Source organism: Protopterus annectens, chromosome 4.part1 (genome assembly GCF_019279795.1).
Source record: "Protopterus annectens isolate FY-2018-M chromosome 4.part1, PAN1.0, whole genome shotgun sequence".
NCBI lineage: Eukaryota > Metazoa > Chordata > Ceratodontiformes > Protopteridae > Protopterus > Protopterus annectens.
This window is the reverse complement of record NC_056734.1, coordinates 469,478,826-469,505,881: the sequence shown is the minus strand read 5'-3', so window position 1 is coordinate 469,505,881 and position 27,056 is coordinate 469,478,826. Positions and strand designations below refer to the sequence as shown.

At 39.5% G+C, this 27,056-nt stretch overlaps 1 protein-coding gene across 1 annotated transcript in view; it reads right to left on the bottom strand.

Moving 5' to 3' along the window:
• The window catches only part of LOC122801232 (mucin-like protein), a 468,953-nt gene that overhangs the window by 329,706 nt on the left and 112,191 nt on the right, over nucleotides 1-27,056 (bottom strand). The window contains exon 10 of the mRNA XM_044070784.1: nucleotides 11,662-11,775. Coding sequence (XP_043926719.1) covers nucleotides 11,662-11,775 — 114 coding nt within the window. The remainder of the gene's footprint in view (nucleotides 1-11,661; nucleotides 11,776-27,056) is intronic.

Genomic DNA, 27,056 nt, shown 5'->3' with positions numbered 1-27,056 from the left:
CTGCTATTTATATCCCCCCAGGTAATAACATCCCCATTCTTGAGCATGTTTTCTCCTGGATCTCTCACTACATATCTTATGAAACAATAATTCTGGGTGACGTCAACAATGATTGGCAAACCCTGACCACTGACTCCCCTAACTCTAGTATAAATCGGCTTCACACAACTAATCTCAACCCCTACTAACTTTAGCAAGCCAACCAACTCTAGCTCTATCCCAGACTGGATCCTAGTATCCAGTCTGAACCTATGCCACAACCTCAAAACACTGCCTGATTCTATAATTGACCACATTCCTACCTGCATTTAAAGGTACTCCCTTCAATAAATTAGACCACACAAATACAAAGAGTGCTGTAGTCTCTCTAAGTTCATCCCTGCTGTATACAACAACAGAGTCTCCTCCATAAACTGGCCCTTCCTTTTATACTTGAGGATGCCGTACACAAATTTAACTGTATTTTTCTAGATGTTCTCAACTCCCTTGCTTCTCTTAGAAAAATGAGAATAAAATCACTCTTTGCACCTTGGCTTTCTCACTCCACTGAATCTCTAATGCACACGAGGGATAATGCTTGGAAAAACTGGCTAAAAGCTAAATCCCCTATCCACCTCCAAACCTATAAAAAACTCTGAAACCTCACTTAAAAACATGTCAATAATGATAAGAAAAACTTCTATCTAAAGCTTCAATCAAACCATCACATCAATCCTCAAAAAATTCTGGAGCACCATCAATAAGATTATTTATCCAGGTAGTCCCAGTATACCTAATCCTTGCCCTAACAAATTCCCCCTCAAAACCACCACTATTCTTAACTCTTATTTCATCAACTCCATCAGCAAACTAACCCAGAATAGTCATTCCTCCAATATTAATACCCCCCAACACTCAAGCCATAATACCACCTTTTTACTCAAACCTGTCCCCACTGCTTACATAAAATCTCTACTAAACAAACTAATACATGCTCTCCCTCAGAAGATAATCTACCACCCCTCTTCCTAAAGCTTGCCACTAGCTCAGTACCCTACCCTATTTACATATTGATTAGCCATTCTATCCAAGAATCTACAGTCCTCTCTATCGTAAAACATTTCTTACACTATACCAATCCACAAAGGAGGACACTTCACTGACCTCTTAAACTACAGGCCCATAGATATTCTGCCCCCCATCTCTAAAATAGTCAAAAATATATACATGAGCAGCTCCTGGATTATCTTCTTCAGGAAAATCTACTCACTTCTACCCAGCACTGCTTCCACCCTAACCATAGCATGGCTACAATTCAATTTCCTTTACTCTTACTATCTCTCAAGCCAGAGACAGCAATAAACTAGTTTTCATTCTATTTTTAGACCTCTCCAAAGCCTTTGGCACTATCTCTCACCACACGCTCCTCATGAAATTGTTTGATCTTAGTCTTGCTAATCCTATTGTTAAATGGTTCTCTAGTTACCTTACCAATAGACAGCAGTCCATCAAGTGGCTCTCTTCTTTCTCACCCTTCCTCCCTGTTATCATGGGAGTACATCAAACCTCTGTTCTTGGACCACTGCTATTTAATGTCCTCACAAACTGTCTTCACACTTCCTACTCTCACTTCTTTCTCATACAATATGCAGACGATTCCACTATCATCTTCACTTCTGATAATCTATCTCACCTCCACAAACAAAGTTGGTTAACTGACAATCAACTCATACACAATCCCAAAATAAAAACAACTTTCTCTTATTCCTCTCAAAATCTCTTTCTCATCATAAATCTTCTTTAGTATGACATCCCTTGACAACACTGCAATTAATGTAGAAACACAAACCAAGCTCCTGAGTGCTATAATTGATGATCAATTTAAATTCAATCTACATGTCCAAAATTGCTTAAAAAAGACTCACCAAAAACTGGACTTGCTCTATAGAAACAAAAAAGACTCACCAAAAACTGGGCTGTACCTTCCCCCAAGTCTACTTTATGTCTCTCCAATCTTAACTAACTCGCAATCCTCTCTAAAGCCTAAGCTTAAACTCATTAATAACAAAGTCACAAGGTTTGCTGCAAACCAACCCTGCAACTCACACCATTGCCTTTCCCTCAAATCCCTAAGCTGGCTAGAATTCCCCCACATACTCCTACTACCTCAATTGTTCCTTACTCACTCCATTCTCAACAAACCTACCTCCTGCCCCACCATCTCATCAATCATCTCCTTCTATACTCCCAGTCACTCTCTCCAAAGCTCTGATCAGTTTCTTTTGGAAATCTATAAGCCCAAAAGCACAATTGGCCAACATCTATATAGCTACTCTGTTGCCTCAGCTTGGTACAAACTTCCTCTGATCATCAGAACTATATCCTATACTCACAGCTTCAAATACATTTAAAAGAAACTTTACTGAACTTATTGATCTGCTCCTGACAAAGCCCAATCTAACTCTCTTACTGTGTTGCTCCTTTATTAGTCTGAGTCTTTTAATCCACTTGCCTATCCATTTTCTACCACCCTTAGTACTTTAGGATAAAGCAATTTACTATTCTGATGTCCTTCTATTCTGCCTATGTACTGCCTTTGTCTACTCTGCTTGGTTGTATTTTTATTTCATATTTATTTACTTCAGAGCTTGCTGTACTGTATTCTGAGATGTATATGTAACTATAGTAACCACAATCAACTTCTAGTATGATATACTCCACTGCTTGCTGATTTATTTATTTTTGTATTGTATTTGAGATTTTGTTGGTATCTATAGTTACCTCTGTATTAGGGTTGGAGTGTGTCTTGTATTTGAAGCTCTCTGTACTTAATGTTATTTCTGCTTTGATAAGTGTTATGCATGGAGCTTTTCTTCCTGGGCCTCTACTGAAAATGGGTTCATGCTCAGTCGGACAAACATGGTTAGCAAATGTCAAAATAAATAAAATGAATAAATAAATATTATTGACCTGCTCCTTATGAAAACAGCTTTTTCATGAACTATTCCACTGGTATTCCTTCCTCGGTTAAGTCAGATCATAAACAAATGACCTTCACTATTAGATCCAAATCTGAAGTCACCTATATATTCAAGGATTTAAAATATACAAATCTCATTAAATTCTATGATGAAGTTTCAAAATTCACTTATTCCAGCAAAATCCCAGACATCCCCTCATCATGAAACTACTCAAAAGAGTTCTATTCCCACTTAGACGGATGCGTAGAATTGACAGTATTTACCAGATCTAAATATAATAAGAAGTTTAAAAGTAAACCAAGTTGTGGTCCACTGACAAAAATATTCTACAATAAAATGAAAATCTCCTTAAAGTATACAGCAGATCTAAAGACCTTCAAATCAAGTATAGAATTAAATTTACTAAAAACTTAAAAAGAACTGTTAGGATGACTAGTGCAGTTCATGAACTGAGGTTACCATATGAAGCCAAGGATAACTGCAGATCTTTCTTTAGTTCTGGTAGAAAACTAAAACAATTGCAGCTAGCAATGCACAAAACTTATTCAAAACATTGCCAACATTTCAGCTAACACATTTTCACCCTGGAAATGACTATTCAAAGTCAATTTATCCCTGAAGACCTCAGACCCCATCCCCCATCATCACCATATATCATGTTCTAAAGATTCTTACAAAGACCAAAAATTCTTCCTCCATGGGACCTGATAATATACCTGGCTGGTTAATAAACAGTACAAAACAAGCATGGGGGTGGGGCTATTCCTTAATCAGTTTAACCAAAATGTAGTCACCATCTTCATCCATGAAGTATGAAACATAGCAGTGATGCTGCCACTCTACAAGGCTGGCCCCATTTCTGACCCCGGGAGCAAGAGGTCCATCAGCTTAATGACTCTCATATGCAAAGCCATGGATCATGTTAAAACTGACCTGATTAACTATTACATTAAAAATCTCACTATGCTAGACCTGCATCAGTTCCCTGTCTAATTAATTTGGTTATCTTCTTTGAAATAGTAACACAAGCTGTTAACAGTACTTGCTGTACACATGGCATACCTCTGCCTGTCCAAAACCTTTGACACGATAACCCATGCTAGCATAGTTAGTAAATAAATGCATTGCAAATAGATCCTCATGTGATAAGACAGATAAATAATGTATAGCAAATTGGCTAAGGGACAGAACCAATGCAGAGTAAGTTGCAGGTACCTCATCAAAGAGAATGGAGGTAACTAGTGGTGCTCCAAAGGGCTCTGTGCTGGGACCCCCCCACTTGTTTGACATTTATGTTTCCAACCTTCAGGTCACAAACCAAGACCTCTGGCTAATCAAGTTTTTGGATAACTTCAAACTAAGAGTCGTTGTCAAATCACTGTCTTACACTGAAGCCCTGCAGCAAGAACTTATACTTGTAAACACCTTGTCAGCTAACAATGAGCTTTAATTAAATGCAAAAAAAGTGTAACATCGTAGTATTTGGTAAGCCATCCCTCACGCCGCATATGACATAGACAATATGTCATCATCATTGATTTCCTTTTTCCACATTACAAGGGGTTAGGGTGTTGTGTCAACTGTTGCCATCTGTCTCGATTCAGTGACACTTTCCTACCATCTTTAACAGTCATGCCTGTCTGCACAAGTCTTCTCTCACACTAGATGTCCTCATTTCCTCTTTCCTTTTTCCTGTCTGTCCCAAGTCTTTATTATATTGTCTTCTGATTTTCTGCATGTGCTTGAACTACCATCTCTTTGACTGTCTCTGAAATTGGAGCTGCTTTAGCTTGTGCTCTGAGGTCTTCCTTGGTACATCTCTTCCACAGTGTGCATCCTGCCACCATCTCAGGAACTTCATCTCCATCTCCTCTAGTTTCCTCATCTACTCTGCCTTCACTGCCATGTTTCTGTACCATGCAGTAGTGATGGTCATACCACTGTTTTGTGCACCTTACTCTTCAGCTTCTTTGGCATTTTTCTGTCACACACTACCCCTGACACTCTGTGTCATTTGGCTGCATCCCCATTTGGCTGCATCCCCTTTGATTCCAACTTTGACTTCCTCATTCAGACTTCCCTTCTCCTCAACCGTCCCTCCCAAATACCTGAAGCTACATAACAGCTGTAAAAGCTGAAATGTAAGGTGTACCAAACAGTGGTGTGCCCAGCACTACTGTACTGTGCAGCAACCTAGGCATAAAGCCAGCAGTTGAGGAAGCTAAAGGTGATGGAGATGAAGTGACTGAAATGGGTGGTAGGATGCACTGTGGAACAGGCATAGAAACAAGGACATCAAAGCACTGTCCTCATAAGGACAATACCTCACTGCAAAAGGAGAACTTTGTCAGAGACCTTAGTAATTGGGCTGATAACTCTCTCTCTCACTCTCTCTCACTTCTGAGTATCACATAACAATAGTAGTCAAGAAGTCCTTCTACTCATCTCAGCTCAGCTCAGCTAACATAAAGAGGACATCTTCTAGATTCATATAGTTCATTGTCTCATAATATTCAGCACTGATTAGGCCAATTATCAAAAACAATGCTCGTTTTTGAATGTAAATCAGTAGACATATCAAACAACCTAAAAGATACTAAAAGATCCTAACTAAGGTGATCACTGGCTTAAAAACCCTAAGCTACCAGAAAATACTGAAAGCACTCACACTTAAATCAGTGTCTTATGGACTCCTTAGGGGAGATCTATGTCTTGCTTTCTGAGTCATTAAGGACTCAGAGTTCCACAATCTTTTGCATCTTCAATCATTGAATAGTTTTACAAGTACCAGAACAAGAGATCTAAATCTTTGCCAGGAAATTAATATAACAAGATACATAGATAGCTTCATTAAACAGCATTTCCCCCACCTCTGCAATAGACTCCCACTGCAAATGAAGCAGTGTGATACATAATCTTCCTTCAAATGGCAACTGGACAATTGGATAGATATTTACAAATTCACCCAGGCTTTTTGGCCTGGTTTTCCTCAAGAGAAGTTTCAGTCTGAGGGTGTGTACTGATAAGGAGTAAGTGGTCACAAGACTCAATTACCAGTCCTTCCTGTGATCCTCTGATTCTATTACAATGATAAAGTAAGTACAGGTTAGCAAATCTATCTGATAGCATACATCCTTTCCTCACAATACAACTTTATTTATAAGGAAAATAGGCAGTCCTACTTAAATTTTTTTATCTTTACATATGCTAATGACTAAATGAGTTTCAGCAAGTACCATTTTGATTACTAACATCTGAAAAAAAAACAGTAAAAAGTCAGCAGCAGTGTGTTTAGCTACATACACATTTACTAAAATAGTGTTATTCTATTTTCTGTACTTTTTAAAATTATATGAACCTGTGTTTTGGCTAATTTTTAAAGTTATATGGATTTCTTAGATGCTGAATGATCACAGAAAAATACAATCATCTTTCTGAGTAAATCTAACTGTTATGTAGCTATGCCCTTTTCACCTTTGGAAAATTCATATTTGGTGGTAAGATAGCTTAAGGATGTTGATATCAGAAACTCATTGTATTTGCTTTTGATGTGTTTAAGTTTTGTGTAACTTAAATACATTCACTTTTTTCTATAAAGTTGACCATCTTACCAAGAAGGAACTGCAGTGTTGTATCCAATGATGTTATTAATTTATATAATCCATTATGAGATCACAGCAATCCTGTAACTAGTCTAGTCCAGATACAGATTTGCTTTATTCATGACTGCATGTAAGATTCTGAACCCCCAAACCTTTTTGTGCTGGAGGGAAGCCTTCTAGCTTATCATTTGGAGTGGTAAGCACTAGGTAGCCAATCTACCACAAGAGGAGTGGTTTCTGGCCTAGAATTTGTAGTTTATTGGCCGTTTGGGCAGATTTTCCATCACTTTCAGCTTTCTTGTTAATTGCCTTTCCTGTAACTAGTCTAGTCTAGATACAGATTTGCTGTATCCAGGTCTGTTTGTAAGCTTCTGAGAAGTGCCAAAGTCTGCTCTTCAATTTTTCCCTTAGATACGCTAGTTCTCTCCTCTCCTGCACTTTTACTAGCTTATTAGTCTAGCACTTTACCATACCAGACTTCTTGTAGCAATTATTGTAGCACACAAAAGTGCTATAAACACTAAACATTCTACAAGGAAACAGCTCCAGTACTTATTATTAATGCCCACCCCTCCAGGCATGTCTAAAGGTCAGTTCCCTGTGCTTTCTCCTATTAGCCTAGGCATCCTGAGGCAATGTAGCAACTGCTTCATGTACACTGACAACCCTCTCCTCTTACCTCCCAACACTCAGACTTGGAAGAAATGCACTTATATATCCAGAATGGAAGCCACACACTCTCCAGTCAAGACCGGAATAGCTGGTCAAGAGGAGAAGGTTGACACCTGCACCACACCACATGTGACACATAGCCCTCCAGAACACACATCACCATTGCCTTCACATAAAAACACAAACCATGTACCCACCTTCATGGAGGCTCTCAATAAAAATCTACCCAAACAGCAGAGACCTCCAAGGCAGAAACACACTCGACCACCACAACACAACACCAATCATGAGATACATAACTCTCCTAAACAGTGTGCCACTCAAACAAAGCCCGTAAGGCAAAACAGCATACCCCGCACACTAGTCATACATGACTTGATAGTGAGGCACACTGATGTCCCACTCCCTAGGTTGAATAAGGAGAAAGTAACAGTCAGCTGCCTGTCAGGTGCCAGGATCCGTCACATAATGCACACACTCAAGTCCCTTAACAACAGGTACAAATATGACTCTGTCATTGCATATGTGGGTGTGAATGACCTGAGATGTACCTCCCTGGACTACATGAAAAGAGGCATGGAGTAGCTCTTGGATTATGTAGCTCAGGCGGGTATGTCCCTAGCCCTGAGCAGCATCCTACCATCAGCCAGAATGCAGAAAATGATTGATTTCAACAATTGGCTAAGTTTCTGGTGTCATTCTAAGGGGATCCAGTATCTATCTGCCTGGAATGACATGACTGATAGACCTCAATGCTTTGCCAAAGATGGCCTGCATCTGTCACCCCTGGGCTTCCAGATACTGGCCAAGGCTCTTACCACCCCTATAGTGCCTTTTTAGGTGGTGTTCCAAAGACCAAATCACCACTGTAACAGCTACAAACAAATGCAATCTGAGGGTCATGCCACTCAATGCTAGAAGTCTAAATCTCAAAATGCACACGCTCGAAGCACTCCTTAAAATGGAGAACATCGACATGTGTGCTGTAACAGAGACCTAGTTCAAAGCAGCAGAAAGCACCCCTGCACTAACAGGCTATAACTCATTCCACACCTTTCGGCCCCAGAACTTGACCGAAGGTCCAAAGGCAGTGGTGTTACCATATTCATAAAGGATGTGCACACCTCCAGACTGGTAGCCCAACATAACACATTAGAGATACTTCAGGTGCAGCTAACATTGGGTAAGACAGCGATTCAGATCGTAGCTTGTTATAGGTCCCCAACCATGTCCCAATACTCACACTACACATTCCTAAGCATCCTGGAGAATTTTAGGATCCAACTTAACACTCTCACACTGGGTGACTACAACTACCCCTCCATTAACTGGAAAAACTATGCATGTACCAATACACCTGCCTAACGTTTCCTGGAATTCATTAATTCCAATGCCCTGGACCAGCTCGTTCTTACCACCACTAGAGGTAGCAACATCCTTGACCTGGTCATTACTAACATGGGCGACCGTTGCTCTACACCAATAGTCAACTCCTCCCTGGTTAGATCAGACCACAAACTAATCACCTTGGAAATCCACCCCCCCACACACCCCGCACAAAGGTAACCATCATAAAACACTTCTCCAAAACTAACTTTGGGCTCCTAAAAACAGAGGTGGCTAACTTCACGGCACCCATGCAAATGGGGAATAGTTGCATGACTGCTGAATCATACACTAATGTACTGTACGAACATGTACACAAATGCATGGTTCTCACCATACCCAATAGAACCAAGACGCTCTCCTCCAAAAAAGGAAGCCAATCTGGTGGTCTGTTGCCATAAACAAAATCTACAACAGAAGAAGGAAAATGATGCCGAATAAGGTGAAGGCCCAAGACTGGAAAAACTCCCTTATCAGCCTCAACAAAAAATTGAGATCCCTCATCAAATCCTCTAAAGCTAGCTATGAAAACAGAACTGCAGCAGATAGTAAAGACAACCACAAGGCCTTCTATAATTATGTAAAGAATCTCCATGGCAATACCCAGATTTTCTCTCAGCTACTGCACAATGGTGCCTCATATACTGAGCCAACAGATATTGCCAATATACTGACCAGCAGAATCAGTGCCAACTTTACCCCCCCCCAAAGGACCAATCACAATACAGTAGATTGCCAGGCACCCAGTATTACTGCTGCACAGGTTAAAGCAGTACTGTCCAAGGCCAAGAATACAGCTTCTATGGGACCTGACAATATCCCTGGCTGTGTTTAACATGAACTATAAAGTGAACTAGCACCTCATCTGTGTGCCCTGTTCAATCCCAGCCTCACCTCAGGCTTTGTCCTTACTGAATGGTGCCCTGTTATAATCATCCCTTTCCACAAGTGAGTAGCGATTACAGACCCTGGGAACTATCGCCCCATTAGCCTGACAAGTCTGATATGCAAAGCTATGGAACACATCAACATGGACCTAATAAACAAGGATATAGGGAATCTCCAAAATCTGGATCACACACAGTTTGGTTTTGTGAAGGGTAGATCATGCCTGCTCAACTTGGTCGCCTTCTTTGAGTCAGTCACCAGAGCTGTGGATGAAGGCAAGGTGGTTCATAAAGTCTCCCTTGATCTGGCCAAGGCCTTTGGTACCATTCCCCACACAGGAATCATAGAAAAATGCACTAAGCTAGGCATCAATCCCTGTATCACTAGGTAGGTTGCAAACTGGCTCACAGATAGAACCCACAGTATGAAAGTAGCTGACTATAAGTCAGACTGCCAATCAGTCATGAGTGGAGTCCCACAGGGATTGGTCCCGGGTCCTCTCCTGTTTGGTATCTACTTCTCAGAAGTCCAGGCCAACACAAAGGCACTCTGGCTGACAAAGTTCACAGACAATTGCAAGTTGGGAGCCATTATTAACTCCCCAAGTGATGTTGATATCCTACAGAAAGGCCTCACTGAGACCAACGACTGGTGTCAGAACCATAGCCTTAAGCTCAATGCCAAAATATGTGTCATCATCGCCTTTGGGAAAAACCCAGTTCCCATGAATTACCACATCAATGGTATTCCACTGAACACAGGTGTTATATGAGATCTGGGTTTTGCATCCTGGAAGAAAGAGGTAATTGTCTCCCTCTACTCTTCCCTCATTAGGCCAATCATCGAGTACAATGCCTGATTTGGCATGTACCTCACTAGACACCTGCAACAACTGGAGAGGCCGCAAAAGTACCTCACAAAGAGGCCTTATACACTTGTCCTATATGGACAGACTCAAAAAACTCCAAATATTCCCTGTCTCATATCGCCTACTTAGAGACGATCTCTGCTTGATTTACAAAGTCATGTTTGACCCAGCTCTGTTAGAAATGCTACATCTAAAGAAATCCCAATCCCTCCACACCATACGCTCCAGAGACCTCAATCACATTATCACAATCAACAGAGCATGCTGAAGGGACAGGTTCATAACCCAGAGACTGCCCATGCTATGGAATAAACTTCCCATACATGTCAAACAGAACACCTCACTGGCCTTCGTCAAAAGAAATCTTGATGAGTGGATGGGAAATAGAAAATTCACCCCGTGGATCACTGCAATGGTTCTACTTGACAGAGACACTGGGAACTAAGGTCTGGTGGCACTATGCCAGGGTAATCCTATGGGCTAGGCTTGTAAAGGCTCCAGGGCCATTAGCCTAGCACACACCTATGAACCTATACAAATTATGAATGGATTTGCAGTGATCTCTTACCAATGGCATTGGTCTTGGCCAAACAGTAATTTCTTTACTTTTTGACCAATAAGGATTGTGGGTACTGTAATTCAATACGGTCTTTTAGGGAGCAATCAGTATTGTAGTATGTTTCATTGTATTATGCATTATTATTGCATTTAGACTTGAAGTGGTACTGAAAAGTAACAAAAAAGGGAAGAAATGGTTAAATGTCATACCTCCTAACTGTCCAGATTTTTGCAGAATGTCCATATTTTAGTTTCATATTTTTGATCTTCTCCTCATAAAATTTGTGGTTTTCTGGCAAATCACTGGGATGATCCGAGGATTGACGTTACTAAATAATGATTTGAATTTGAGTTTTAGACTTCATATCCTTCAGAAAAATCCAGGAGAGATCCTGTTATTCTGTCAACTTTCTAAGTTTATAAGAGCAATATTTAAAATCTGTTCCTATTTTTGGGCCTTTGTCCCCCCATTTTGTCAAGCTTTGCCCAGATTTATTGGGCTAAGAAGTTGAGCAGTATGTTAAATGCATCTTTGCAGTTTAGAATGATGGTACACTTTAAATGGATCTTTAAACTTGAATGGAAAATGAAAGTGCATTGCTTATAAATTTATAATGTTCATCATGAGGCAGTCTCATCTACTGGTGTTTATACCCGAAAGCTGTGCTCCTCTGTAGAGAGAAGACATTAAATGGATGAAATCTGGAAGTACCAAAGCAATGTTTACCTGTCTGACAGAAGAGTCCAGTATATCCTGCTCTGCAAACACATGCAAATGCATTTTCTAGATCTTGGCAAGTTGCTCCATTGCGACAAGGGCTGCTCAAGCACTCATTGATATCTAAAAAGACACAAATTCAGGTTCTTAATTTTCACAATTATTGTGAGATGGACACTAATCAGCACAAAATAAATTATGCATATTCATTCCAGACTCAGTACAAAAATAAAACACAACTATAGTCTTATGCATTTAACAAGCTAATAACTGAAAGCAGAAAAGTATTTGACACTGTCAGGGACAGAGACCAACCAAGTGTGTGTGTGTGTGTGTGTGTGTGTGTGTGTGTGTGTGTGTGTGTGTGTGTGTGTGTGTGTGTGTGTAAGTGTATGAACATTGGTCTGTATGCAGGCATGGTTGCCATGATAATGGCATGGAAGTACTTCTTATCAACAATAATAATCAAATGCTGTGATATTTTATGTGATCCATACCTGTGAAATGTTCCACTTTCATATTTGACAAGCTGTTCCTTTAAGTACATATGTCAGTACAGGTTCTTTGCTTGATAATTGCAAGGAACTGCAATTTGCAAATATCTTCATTTTTAACAGAAAACATTATTAAAGTATAATAGCAGGGCATCACTTAATCTACATTTATCAGACAGGTGCAGTGCTTTAAAAGAATGTCTGCTTCAAAAACTTTATTACTTCCCAAGGATGCATGCTTACTTCAAATTCAGGAAAAGGATATGGATCAGTCAAATATGGACTGTCTGCATACTATCATATCACCTCCTACTGGTTAAATCTGATCTCTTCGCATCTCACATATAGATATGCATTGGAGGGTACCTGTTATGTCCAGAAGTGTCTTATTTTACTAATAGCACCCAGCCAAGTGTGCTATTCCCACACACTGGAATTATGTGCAGGATAGGAAGTGACATCATCATCATCATCATTAGGGGACTGCAAACATATACATTTGTACATACATATTCAATATGCTCTAATATAAACTCATATACAGACCAAAACTGCTTGCAGGTGACCTGCATTGTCTTGGAGTAGAAAGATATCTGTAGTTCCAGCCACAGCAGGTTACCTAAACTAAATATTGTTGTGTCAATGAGCTGTTCAGAAGTTCTGCCCCAGGAAACCCACTAGATCCTACAACTGATCCATGTGCAGCAGCACTGTATGTTGTTTAAGTGTAGCACTGCATATATATGGGTGACACCAACTCATAGATTAATGAGGGACACCCGGCAGATCTTGCACCTGAGCAGGCTAACACTATGCAGTCTGTGCACCACTTCAAGAGCAAATATGTGGTCACTGACACAACTTTAGATTAGGGTCTGATGACCTTTAACATATGTGCACTGACACTGCACTTGGAACTTTTGTAACTGACATTGTTAAGCAACTGGCAAAAACATGATAACTATTACAAGTAGGTGTGCATGCTAGCCATATCAGCTTCACCATTGTGGTTGATTGGTGGCCTTTACAGACTGTGCCATTAATATAAATTGTACGCAATATGTGTCTGTACTGGTAACTCTTTCAACATCTGTATGTGGCCCATTTAATATATTTTCATTATTCAGCACTCTCCAGAGGCCTATGGGGAAATATTTTCTGAAGCCCAGCACCTTGAAGATGTCCCTGATTTAACCCTTTGTCTACAATGCATGATGATGAATTTTAATAAGGTAGCAATGACTGATTGTGATGTAAAGTTTCTGTACAGAGTATGTCAACAAGGAGAAGGGGGCTACTCCATCTTTTTCAAATTACATGGTACAGTGTCTAAAACATCAGGCTACAGTCTGCACAAATGACTTTTGTGGTTGTTGCTTTGTCATAACATTCCTGATTCCATGCAAGCTTAATAAGAAAGGAGGGGTTGTTGCATTTTTTATAAACTTTCATCTAGGGTTTTTTAGCTTTGTACAGTAGGCCACAAAGGGACTTCCTACTGCATAAAATATGGCTGAGTAAAGCAACAACTCAGTGTTGGCTAATGCATATATCATGCAAATTTTGCAGTTCAGGCACACTGAGGAGAAATGTGCACATAATTACAGACTCTGCAATTGTAACATGGATCCAGTCAGCCTGGCATTTATGATTACATAAGACAAGAGCTGTACCTCTTTGCACACTGACTGAACAACATGCCATTATATACAGTTCTTAGGTACACTAATGCTGCTACCCATCATGTTCTCTGGCAATATCAGTCAAAATGATGCAACATTTTAGCTGTTCTAGACCCTTCCATTTTAGAATCAAGTTTATTGTATATGAAGCATGTTTTAGACAAAACAAAATCACTAAAAAGTTCAGTTGTGTAAGTAAACTTACCATAACAGCATATCACTTCTGCAGTAGCCTAAGATAATAGGGTTATATCAGGATATGACTGCTGGCCATCTTTCAAAGCTTCTGGGCACCTTCTGTGTACCCTAACTGCCAGTTGCTCAGGCAGAGTCACATGAAAAGGCAGTTTGAATACCAAAATCCTCTGAGCTTTCTTGCCTCAAGAAGGAAGGAAGAAAGGCTATAGCCCTTCAATGAGAAAAAGCAAAGAAAGGAAAAGCAGGAATACAATATATGAAACTATAGTTACAAGGGTATTTACATCTACTCCCTGACAATGCATTAAAAACAAAACAAGGGGGTGGAGGGAGGAGAGGGCCATTGTAACAGTGATCTACTAGAAAATCTGCTGGGATAGTAGGTTTACTTTCACAACTGTGCCATGTTCAACATTTAGATCACTGCTGAATTAGCCAGTGCTAATTGGTTAGATTACAATGGCTTAGAAACAAATAAGGACGACAAAAGAATTCAAGAATCCAAGATCCCCATGCAAATGCTTCTAGTAAAGTTTGTTCTGGATCTGGAAAGGAATGCAGCTTGTAATGCTAAGTGAAAATATGTACTGAGGACCAAGTTGCTGCCTTTAGAATACTTTTACAATCTATGCCTTTCCAAAAAGCTAGAGAAGAAGCCTAAGCCCTAGTTGAGTGTTCCCTAAGCCTGCATGGAAGTGACTTGTTATAATAAAAATAGCAAAAAGAAATAGAATGAAACATCCATCTAGAAACTGTCTGATTTGACAATGACTGTCCCTTTTTTCCTTCATATGAGACAAATGGCTAACTGGATTTCTTGCGGAATTTAAATCTGTCCAAGCAGTATCTGTGCTGCCAGCAGATATTCAGAGTATGAAGGATTCTTTCTCCTGCACTTTTTTAGTTTGGGAAAGATTGCAGAGAGATTGATAGATTGCCTCAAGGTAAACTATGAAACCGCTTTAGGCATAAAAGAAGGCTTTGTTCTAAAAGAAACCCTGTCCTTAAAGAAAATGAGGTATAGTTGACTCACCACAAGAGTTTGTAACTCAGATACTCTTCTTGGAAAAGTTAGAGCAATGAGCAATGTGTTCCATGTCAAGAACCTCATATTAGCCTGGCAAGCTGGTTCAAATGGAGGAAGTGTTAATTTTTTAAGCACAAAGTTAAGAGTTCATGGATGAGCTACCTGGTTTCTAGAGGACAGGTGTATTAGCCCCATTTCAAAAACTGCTGGGCTTTAGAACAGGTAGAGGAGAATCCAAAGGCAGACACTGCAGAAATGGCTGAAAGATGAATCTTAACAGATAAGTAAGAAAGGCCAGTGAATAACAACTCACATGGATACTCTAGAACCAGAGGCATCCATGTGTTAAATGGGTTCTGGTTCCTAGCATGGATCCAACTAAAAAATCTATTTTGCTTACATGTGAATGATTTTCTACTAACACTTGTTTTAGCCTCCTGTAGCACTTGTTACATGTCCTCAGAAAAAAAGATGCTTAAATGGTACCAAAAATGTATCATCCGGGGGTATGACTGGCCCATTGTAAGATGGACACCTAAATCAATTTCTCCCATCTGTCTTGGGCACTTTTCTTTATTTTATCTTGTTGTACATGCTCCTGTAAAGGAACTATCAAAATTAATTTATTGTCTGGAGTATCCAAGCCAATAGATATGCTACTGGAATGTTTTAAGTCTGCTTCGGTCAAAGATCGTGTTGTGGTTTTTATCTGAGCATCTTATGCTCATATGCACAATTTTGAAGGCCCATCTTACCTACCACCAATCACAAGTTGACAGGTTCAAGGGCAAAATGGAGGATTTAAAGGAAACAATACATTCATTTTAGAAGGCTTTGGCGACAGTTTCTAGTCAAAAGAAGCAGTTGGAAGAAGTGTTATTGCTACAGATAAATAAAACTGATGATCTAGAAAATAGTTCTTGGACGGTAATGTTAGAGTGACAGGGGGCACCTGTGAATATTCAGTAACATGTCAACATGTCTTATGGTCCTTCTTTGAGTATTTATTTTCTAAAGTGATTCCAGTTCCCCCTTATCTTTCAAAGTCAATCAGACAAGCTCATCATCTGGGCCCCATGTTTAAAAGCAAGCATTCATCTCATCATATACTGATTGCCCTCACCCTAAGTCACATGGTAGACTGGCTAATGCAGTGTAGCCATAAAAGCAAAGGAAGTGAGATGGAAATTTCATATTCTTCATTGTTTGGCTGATTTCTTATAGAGATTATACCAAGTGAGACAGTCACTGCTTCATATTAAAACATAATTAACTAGCCTTGGCTTCTTAGTGGTATTAATTTGTCCTGTTATATTACCTGCAGAAAAACACAATGTAAGAATTCTGAACTTTGTGCAAAAAGTTAAGTTTCAACTGGCCAATGTGGAGGATAAAGAAGGGACAAAATGTTGGTCAGAAAAAGAAATGGAACAGGAAATGGTTAGAAGGAAGTGTCATCAACCCCATTTGCAGCAGTCTCCATCCCACATTCAGTCTAAATAGTGCCAGGAGACCTCACCTCATGCAAAGGCCACTGAAAAATCTTCTGTGTCACACTAGTTAGCAATTGGTCCCAGGAAGGTAAACTGCCAGTAATAGGCTCATAGAATCATAGGCGGTTACAAGGCTATCAACCCGGTGGTCATTTCAAGCCTAGTCATTTCACCCCAGTGTAATACATAGATACTCTAGACAATACACAGGACTGTATTTAGAAATGACTTCCCATCTCATGTAGGGATTTGGGCACTATCCTCATTATGAATTTAGGGTGCTCCATCCACTTGTCCAGGTTCCTATTGAACAGTGTCATAGAGGTGCTCTGCTTCACATGAATTGGCAGCCTATTCCAAAGATGTGGCAGTCACTGGGAGACAGATTTGTCCCTCCAACATGTCCTATTCTAGTCACAGGCCATATTTAGGTCCCTGGAATGGGAAGCCCTAGTCCCATTTGATTTACGGATATGCAGCAAATTCATTATGTTTGGGGTGTAGATTGCTCTGATAAAAACTGGAACATACGTGAAAGGCCAGTTTTCAAGGAAATACCCAATCTGGACCAGTCATATCTGTCTGTAAATTCTATGCATTGGAAATCTAGCCATCAGCACAAAGCTAAATTGCACAGCGCTCACATCTCAAAAGAATATGGCAATAGATCTGTGTTGCAGCAAGCAAAAAAAAAAAGAAAATCATATCATGATCAGACATTTTTTCTGAGTCATCGGATTAAGGAGATGAAAATTGCTGGAGTGCAGAAGGGCTTGAAAAACTGGATAAAAATGTTTGGAAGCTGCAAATAACATAAAGATTAAGTTATAATGATTGTTTTTGCTTTCTTCCTTGTTTATGGGTCTGAATCAGCTGCTGATGAATAATAGGAATATTGATGTACTTAAAATATGCATGTCTACTTCACATCGAAAAATAACATTTTTCTTTATAAAGTTGGTTATATGCTACCTAATTATAGTAGGAAATGTTTGGACTGCTTTCTTTACTACCTTCTCTCTCTGCCCTCTAACAAGGGTTTAAATAATCAAAGAAAGTCAAAATGCAGTATATTCATGGTGTTAGGTTGTTAATACAAGGTGATTAATGATGTTTTTTTCCTTCTCCCTTTGATCTAGGTGTGGAGTATTTCAATTTCCAAATTTAGGTTGAGTAGCAATTGTCACCTCTTGTATGCTGTTCTTTCTAATCTTATTTGGGTGCTGGTGATGGGTTATTATATGGTAGATTAATGGACTGGGTACTTGTTCTTATTTGGGTGCTGGTGATGGGTTATTATATGGTAGATAAATGGACTGAGGTACTTGTTCTTATTTGGGTGCTGGTGATGGGTTATTATATGGTAGATTATTGGACTGGGGTACTTGTTCTTATTTGGGTGCTGGTGATGGGTTATTATATGGTAGATTAATGGACTGGGTACTTGTTCTTATTTGGGTGCTGGTGATGGGTTATTATATGGTAGATTAATGGACTGGGTACTTGTTCTTATTTGGGTGCAGGTGATGGGTTATTATATGGTAGATTAATGGACTGGGGTACTTGTTCTTATTTGGGTGCTGGTGATGGGTTATTATATGGTAGATTAATGGAGTGGGTGCTTGTTCTTATTTGGGTGCTGGTGATGGGTTATTATATGGTAGATTAATGAACTGGGTACTTGTTCTTATTTGGGTGCAGGTGATGGATTATTATATGGTAGGTTAATGGACAGGGGTACTTGTTCTTATTTGGGTGCTGGTGATGGGTTATTATATGGTAGATTAATGGACTGGGTACTTGTTTTTATTTGGGTGCTGGATATGGGATATTATATAGTAGTTTAATGGACTGGGTACTTGTTCTTATTTGGATGTTGGTGATGGGTTATTATATGGTAGATTAATGGACTGGGGTACTTGTTCTTATTTGGGTGCTGGTGATGGGTTAATATATGGTAGATTAATGGACTGGGTACTTGTTCTTATTTGGGTGCTGGTGATGGGTTATTACATGATAGATTAATGGACTGGGTACTTGTTCTTATTTGGTTGCAGGTGATGGGTTATTATATGGTAGATTAATGGACTGGGGTACTTGTTCTTATTTGGGTGCTGGTGATGGGTTATTATATGGTAGATTAATGGACTGGGTACTTGTTCTTATTTGGGTGCTGGTGATGGGTTATTATATGGTAGATTAATGGACTGGGTACTTGTTCTTATTTGGGTGCTGGTGATGAGTTATTATATGGTAGATTAATGGACAGGGTACTTGTTCTTATTTGGGTGGTGGAGATGGGTTATTATTTGGCAGATTAATGGACTGGGGTACGTGTTCTTATTTGGGTGCTGGTGATGGGTTATTATATGGTAGATTAATGGACTGGGTACTTGTTCTTATTTGGGTGCAGGTGATGGGTTATTATATGGTAGATTAATGGACTGGGGTACTTGTTCTTATTTGGGTGCTGGTGATGGGTTATTATATGGTAGATTAATGGACTGGGGTACTTGTTCTTATTTGGGTGCTGGTGATGGGTTATTATATGGTAGATTAATGGACTGGGTACTTGTTCTTATTTGGGTGCTGGTGATGGGTTATTATATGGTAGATTAATGGACTGGGGTACTTGTTCTTATTTGGGTGCTGGTGATGGGTTATTATATGGTAGATTAATGGACTGGGTACTTGTTCTTATTTGGGTGCTGGTGATGGGTTATTATATGGTAGATTAATGGACTGGGTACTTGTTCTTATTTGGGTGCTGGTGATGGGTTATTATATGGTAGATTAATGGACTGGGTACTTGTTCTTATTTGGGTGCTGGTGATGGGTTATTATATGGTAGATTAATGGACTGGGGTACTTGTTCTTATTTGGGTGCTGGTGATGGGTTATTATATGGTAGATTAATGGACTGGGTACTTGTTCTTATTTGGGTGCTGGTGATGGGTTATTATATGGTAGATTAATGGACTGGGGTACTTGTTCTTATTTGGGTGCTGGTGATGGGTTATTATATGGTAGATTAATGGACTGGGTACTTGTTCTTATTTGGGTGCTGGTGATGGGTTATTATATGGTAGATTAATGGACTGGGTACTTGTTCTTATTTGGGTGCTGGTGATGGGTTATTATATGGTAGATTAATGGACTGGGGTACTTGTTCTTATTTGGGTGCTGGTGATGGGTTATTATATGGTAGATTAATGGACTGGGTACTTGTTCTTATTTGGGTGCTGGTGATGGGTTATTATATGGTAGATTAATGGACTGGGTACTTGTTCTTATTTGGGTGCTGATGATGGGTTATTATATGGTAGATTAATGGACTGGGTACTTGTTCTTATTTGGGTGCTGGTGATGGGTTATTATATGGTAGATTAATGGACTGGGGTACTTGTTCTTATTTGGGTGCTGGTGATGGGTTATTATATGGTAGATTAATGGACTGGGTACTTGTTCTTATTTGGGTGCTGGTGATGGGTTATTATATGGTAGATTAATGGACTGGGTACTTGTTCTTATTTGGGTGCTGGTGATGGGTTATTATATGGTAGATTAATGGACTGGGTACTTGTTCTTATTTGGGTGCTGGTGATGGGTTATTATATGGTAGATTAATGGACTGGGGTACTTGTTCTTATTTGGGTGCTGGTGATGGGTTATTATATGGTAGATTAATGGACTGGGTACTTGTTCTTATTTGGGTGCTGGTGATGGGTTATTATATGGTAGATTAATGGACTGGGGTACTTGTTCTTATTTGGGTGCTGGTGATGGGTTATTATATGGTAGATTAATGGACTGGGTACTTGTTCTTATTTGGGTGCTGGTGATGGGTTATTATATGGTAGATTAATGGACTGGGTACTTGTTCTTATTTGGGTGCTGGTGATGGGTTATTATATGGTAGATTAATGGACTGGGGTACTTGTTCTTATTTGGGTGCTGGTGATGGGTTATTATATGGTAGATTAATGGACTGGGTACTTGTTCTTATTTGGGTGCTGGTGATGGGTTATTATATGGTAGATTAATGGACTGGGTACTTGTTCTTATTTGGGTGCTGGTGATGGGTTATTATATGGTAGATTAATGGACTGGGTACTTGTTCTTATTTGGGTGCTGGTGATGGGTTATTATATGGTAGATTAATGGACTGGGTACTTGTTCTTATTTGGGTGCTGGTGATGGGTTATTATATGGTAGATTAATGGACTGGGTACTTGTTCTTATTTGGGTGCTGGTGATGGGTTATTATATGGTAGATTAATGGACTGGGTACTTGTTCTTATTTGGGTGCTGGTGATGGGTTATTATATGGTAGATTAATGGACTGGGTACTTGTTCTTATTTGGGTGCTGGTGATGGGTTATTATATGGTAGATTAATGGACTGGGGTACTTGTTCTTATTTGGGTGCTGGTGATGGGTTATTATATGGTAGATTAATGGACTGGGTACTTGTTCTTATTTGGGTGCTGGTGATGGGTTATTATATGGTAGATTAATGGACTGGGGTACTTGTTCTTATTTGGGTGCTGGTGATGGGTTATTATATGGTAGATTAATGGACTGGGGTACTTGTTCTTATTTGGGTGCTGGTGATGGGTTATTATATGGTAGATTAATGGACTGGGTACTTGTTCTTATTTGGGTGCTGGTGATGGGTTATTATATGGTAGATTAATGGACTGGGTACTTGTTCTTATTTGGGTGCTGGTGATGGGTTATTATATGGTAGATTAATGGACTGGGTACTTGTTCTTATTTGGGTGCTGGTGATGGGTTATTATATGGTAGATTAATGGACTGGGGTACTTGTTCTTATTTGGGTGCTGGTGATGGGTTATTATATGGTAGATTAATGGACTGGGTACTTGTTCTTATTTGGGTGCTGGTGATGGGTTATTATATGGTAGATTAATGGACTTGGTACTTGTTCTTATTTGGGTGCTGGTGATGGGTTATTATATGGTAGATTAATGGACTGGGTACTTGTTCTTATTTGGGTGCTGGTGATGGGTTATTATATGGTAGATTAATGGACTGGGTACTTGTTCTTATTTGGGTGCTGGTGATGGGTTATTATATGGTAGATGAATGGACTGGGTACTTGTTCTTATTTGGGTGCTGGTGATGGGTTATTATATGGTAGATTAATGGACTGGGTACTTGTTCTTATTTGGGTGCTGGTGATGGGTTATTATATGGTAGATTAATGGACTGGGTACTTGTTCTTATTTGGGTGCTGGTGATGGGTTATTATATGGTAGATTAATGGACTGGGGTACTTGTTCTTATTTGGGTGCTGGTGATGGGTTATTATATGGTAGATTAATGGACTGGGTACTTGTTCTTATTTGGGTGCTGGTGATGGGTTATTATATGGTAGATTAATGGACTGGGTACTTGTTCTTATTTGGGTGCTGGTGATGGGTTATTATATGGTAGATTAATGGACTGGGGTACTTGTTCTTATTTGGGTGCTGGTGATGGGTTATTATATGGTAGATTAATGGACTGGGTACTTGTTCTTATTTGGGTGCTGGTGATGGGTTATTATATGGTAGATTAATGGACTGGGTACTTGTTCTTATTTGGGTGCTGGTGATGGGTTATTATATGGTAGATTAATGGACTGGGGTACTTGTTCTTATTTGGGTGCTGGTGATGGGTTATTATATGGTAGATTAATGGACTGGGTACTTGTTCTTATTTGGGTGCTGGTGATGGGTTATTATATGGTAGATTAATGGACTGGGTACTTGTTCTTATTTGGGTGCTGGTGATGGGTTATTATATGGTAGATTAATGGACTGGGTACTTGTTATTATTTTGGTGCTGGTGATGAGTTATTACATGGTAGATTAATGGACTGGGTACTTGTTCTTATTTGGGTGCTGGTGATGGGTTATTATATGGTAGATTAATGGACTGGGTACTTGTTCTTATTTGGGTGCTGGTGATGGGTTATTATATGGTAGATTAATGGACTGGGGTACTTGTTCTTATTTGGGTGCTGGTGATGGGTTATTATATGGTAGATTAATGGACTGGGTACTTGTTCTTATTTGGGTGCTGGTGATGGGTTATTATATGGTAGATTAATGGACTGGGTACTTGTTCTTATTTGGGTGTTGGTGATGGGTTACTATATGGTAGATTAATGGACTGGGTACTTGTTCTTATTTGGGTGCTGGTGATGGGTTATTATATGGTAGATTAATGGACTGGGTACTTGTTCTTATTTGGGTGCTGGTGATGGGTTATTATATGGTAGATTAATGGACTGGGTACTTGTTCTTATTTGGGTGCTGGTGATGGGTTATTATATGGTAGATTAATGGACTGGGGTACTTGTTCTTATTTGGGTGCTGGTGATGGGTTATTATATGGTAGATTAATGGACTGGGTACTTGTTCTTATTTGGGTGCTGGTGATGGGTTATTATATGGTAGATTAATGGACTGGGTACTTGTTCTTATTTGGGTGCTGGTGATGGGTTATTATATGGTAGATTAATGGACTGGGGTACTTGTTCTTATTTGGGTGCTGGTGATGGGTTATTATATGGTAGATTAATGGACTGGGTACTTGTTCTTATTTGGGTGCTGGTGATGGGTTATTATATGGTAGATTAATGGACTGGGTACTTGTTCTTATTTGGGTGCTGGTGATGGGTTATTATATGGTAGATTAATGGACTGGGTACTTGTTCTTATTTGGGTGCTGGTGATGGGTTATTATATGGTAGATTAATGGACTGGGTACTTGTTCTTATTTGGGTGCTGATGATGGGTTATTATATGGTAGATTAATGGACTGGGTACTTGTTCTTATTTGGGTGCTGGTGATGGGTTATTATATGGTAGATTAATGGACTGGGGTACTTGTTCTTATTTGGGTGCTGGTGATGGGTTATTATATGGTAGATTAATGGACTGGGTACTTGTTCTTATTTGGGTGCTGGTGATGGGTTATTATATGGTAGATTAATGGACTGGGTACTTGTTCTTATTTGGGTGCTGGTGATGGGTTATTATATGGTAGATTAATGGACTGGGTACTTGTTCTTATTTGGGTGCTGGTGATGGGTTATTATATGGTAGATTAATGGACTGGGTACTTGTTCTTATTTGGGTGCTGGTGATGGGTTATTATATGGTAGATTAATGGACTGGGGTACTTGTTCTTATTTGGGTGCTGGTGATGGGTTATTATATGGTAGATTAATGGACTGGGTACTTGTTCTTATTTGGGTGCTTTTGATGGGTTATTATATGGTAGATTAATGGACTGGGTACTTGTTCTTATTTGGGTGCTGATGATGGGTTATTATATGGTAGATTAATGGACTGGGTACTTGTTCTTATTTGGGTGCTGGTGATGGGTTATTATATGGTAGATTAATGGACTGGGTACTTGTTCTTATTTGGGTGCTGGTGATGGGTTATTATATGGTAGATTAATGGACTGGGTACTTGTTCTTATTTGGGTGCTGGTGATGGGTTATTATATGGTAGATTAATGGACTGGGGTACTTGTTCTTATTTGGGTGCTGGTGATGGGTTATTATATGGTAGATTAATGGACTGGGTACTTGTTCTTATTTGGGTGCTGGTGATGGGTTATTATATGGTAGATTAATGGACTGGGGTACTTGTTCTTATTTGGGTGCTGGTGATGGGTTATTATATGGTAGATTAATGGACTGGGTACTTGTTCTTATTTGGGTGCTGGTGATGGGTTATTATATGGTAGATTAATGGACTGGGTACTTGTTCTTATTTGGGTGCTGGTGATGGGTTATTATATGGTAGATTAATGGACTGGGTACTTGTTCTTATTTGGGTGCTTGTGATGGGTTATTATATGGTAGATTAATAGACTGGGTACTTGTTCTTATTTGGGTGCTGGTGATGGGTTATTATATGGTAGATTAATGGACTGGGTACTTGTTCTTATTTGGGTGCTGGTGATGGGTTATTATATGGTAGATTAATGGACTGGGTACTTGTTCTTATTTGGGTGCTGGTGATGGGTTATTATATGGTAGATTAATGGACTGGGTACTTGTTCTTATTTGGGTGCTGGTGATGGGTTATTATATGGTAGATTAATGGACTGGGTACTTGTTCTTATTTGGGTGCTGGTGATGGGTTATTATATGGTAGATTAATGGACTGGGTACTTGTTCTTATTTGGGTGCTGGTGATGGGTTATTATATGGTAGATTAATGGACTGGGGTACTTGTTCTTATTTGGGTGCTGGTGATGGGTTATTATATGGTAGATTAATGTACTGGGTACTTGTTCTTATTTGGGTGTTGGTGATGGGTTATTATATGGTAGATTAATGGACTGGGTACTTGTTCGTATTTGGGTGCTGGTGATGGGTTGTTATATGGTAGATTAATGGACTGGGTACTTGTTCTTATTTGGGTGCTGGTGATGGGTTATTATATGGTAGATTAATGGTCTGGGTACTTGTTCTTATTTGGTTGCAGGTGATGAGTTATTATATGGTAGATTAATGGACTGGGTACTTGTTCTTATTTGGGTGCTGGTGATGGGTTATTATATGGTAGATTAATGGACTGGGGTACTTGTTCTTATTTGGGTGCTGGTGATGGGTTATTATATGGTAGATTAATGGACTGGGTACTTGTTCTTATTTGGGTGCTGGTGATGGGTTATTATATGGTAGATTAATGGACTGGGTACTTGTTCTTATTTGGGTGCTGGTGATGGGTTATTATATGGTAGATTAATGGACTGGGTACTTGTTCTTATTTGGGTGCTGGTGATGGGTTATTATATGGTAGATTAATGGACTGGGGTACTTGTTCTTATTTGGGTGCTGGTGATGGGTTATTATATGGTAGATTAATGGACTGGGTACTTGTTCTTATTTGCTTGCAGGTGATGGTTTATTATATGTTAGAATAATGGACTGGGTACTTGTTCTTATTTGGGTGCTGGTGATGGGTTATTATATGGTAGATTAATGGACTGGGTACTTGTTCTTATTTGGGTGCTGGTGATGGGTTATTATATGGTAGATTAATGGACTGGGTACTTGTTCTTATTTGGGTGCTGGTGATGGGTTATTATATGGTAGATTAATGGACTGGGTACTTGTTCTTATTTGGGTGCTGGTGATGGGTTATTATATGGTAGATTAATGGACTGGGGTACTTGTTCTTATTTGGGTGCTGGTGATGGGTTATTATATGGTAGATTAATGGACTGGGTACTTGTTCTTATTTGGGTGCTGGTGATGGGTTATTATATGGTAGATTAATGGACTGGGGTACTTGTTCTTATTTGGGTGCTGGTGATGGGTTATTATATGGTAGATTAATGGACTGGGTACTTGTTTTTATTTGGGTGCTGGTGATGGGTTATTATATGGTAGATTAATGGACTGGGTACTTGTTTTTATTTGGGTGCTGGTGATGGGTTATTATGGGGTAGATTAATGGACTGGGTACTTGTTCTTATTTGGGTGCTGGTGATGGGTTATTATATGGTAGATTAATGGACTGGGTACTTGTTCTTATTTGGGTGCTGGTGATGAGTTATTATATGGTAGATAAATGGACTGGGTACTTGTTCTTATTTGGGTGCTGGTGATGGGTTATTATATGGTAGATTAATGGACTGGGGTACTTGTTCTTATTTGGGTGCTGGTGATGGGTTATTATATGGTAGATTAATGGACTGGGTACTTGTTCTTATTTGGGTGCTGGTGATGGGTTATTATATGGTAGATTAATGGACTGGGTACTTGTTCTTATTTGGGTGCTGGTGATGGGTTATTATATGGTAGATTAATGGACTGGGTACTTGTTCTTATTTGGGTGCTGGTGATGGGTTATTATATGGTAGATTAATGGACTGGGGTACTTGTTCTTATTTGGGTGCTGGTGATGGGTTATTATATGGTAGATTAATGGACTGGGTACTTGTTCTTATTTGGGTGCTGGTGATGGGTTATTATATGGTAGATTAATGGTCTGGGTACTTGTTCTTATTTGGGTGCTGGTGATGGGTTATTATATGGTAGATTAATGGACTGGGTACTTGTTCTTATTTGGGTGCTGGTGATGGGTTATTATATGGTAGATTAATGGACTGGGTACTTGTTCTTATTTGGGTGCTGGTGATGGGTTATTATATGGTAGATTAATGGACTGGGGTACTTGTTCTTATTTGGGTGCTGGTGATGGGTTATTATATGGTAGATTAATGGACTGGGTACTTGTTCTTATTTGGGTGCTGGTGATGGGTTATTATATGGTAGATTAATGGACTGGGGTACTTGTTCTTATTTGGGTGCTGGTGATGGGTTATTATATGGTAGATTAATGGACTGGGTACTTGTTCTTATTTGGGTGCTGGTGATGGGTTATTATATGGTAGATTAATGGACTGGGGTACTTGTTCTTATTTGGGTGCTGGTGATGGGTTATTATATGGTAGATTAATGGACTGGGTAC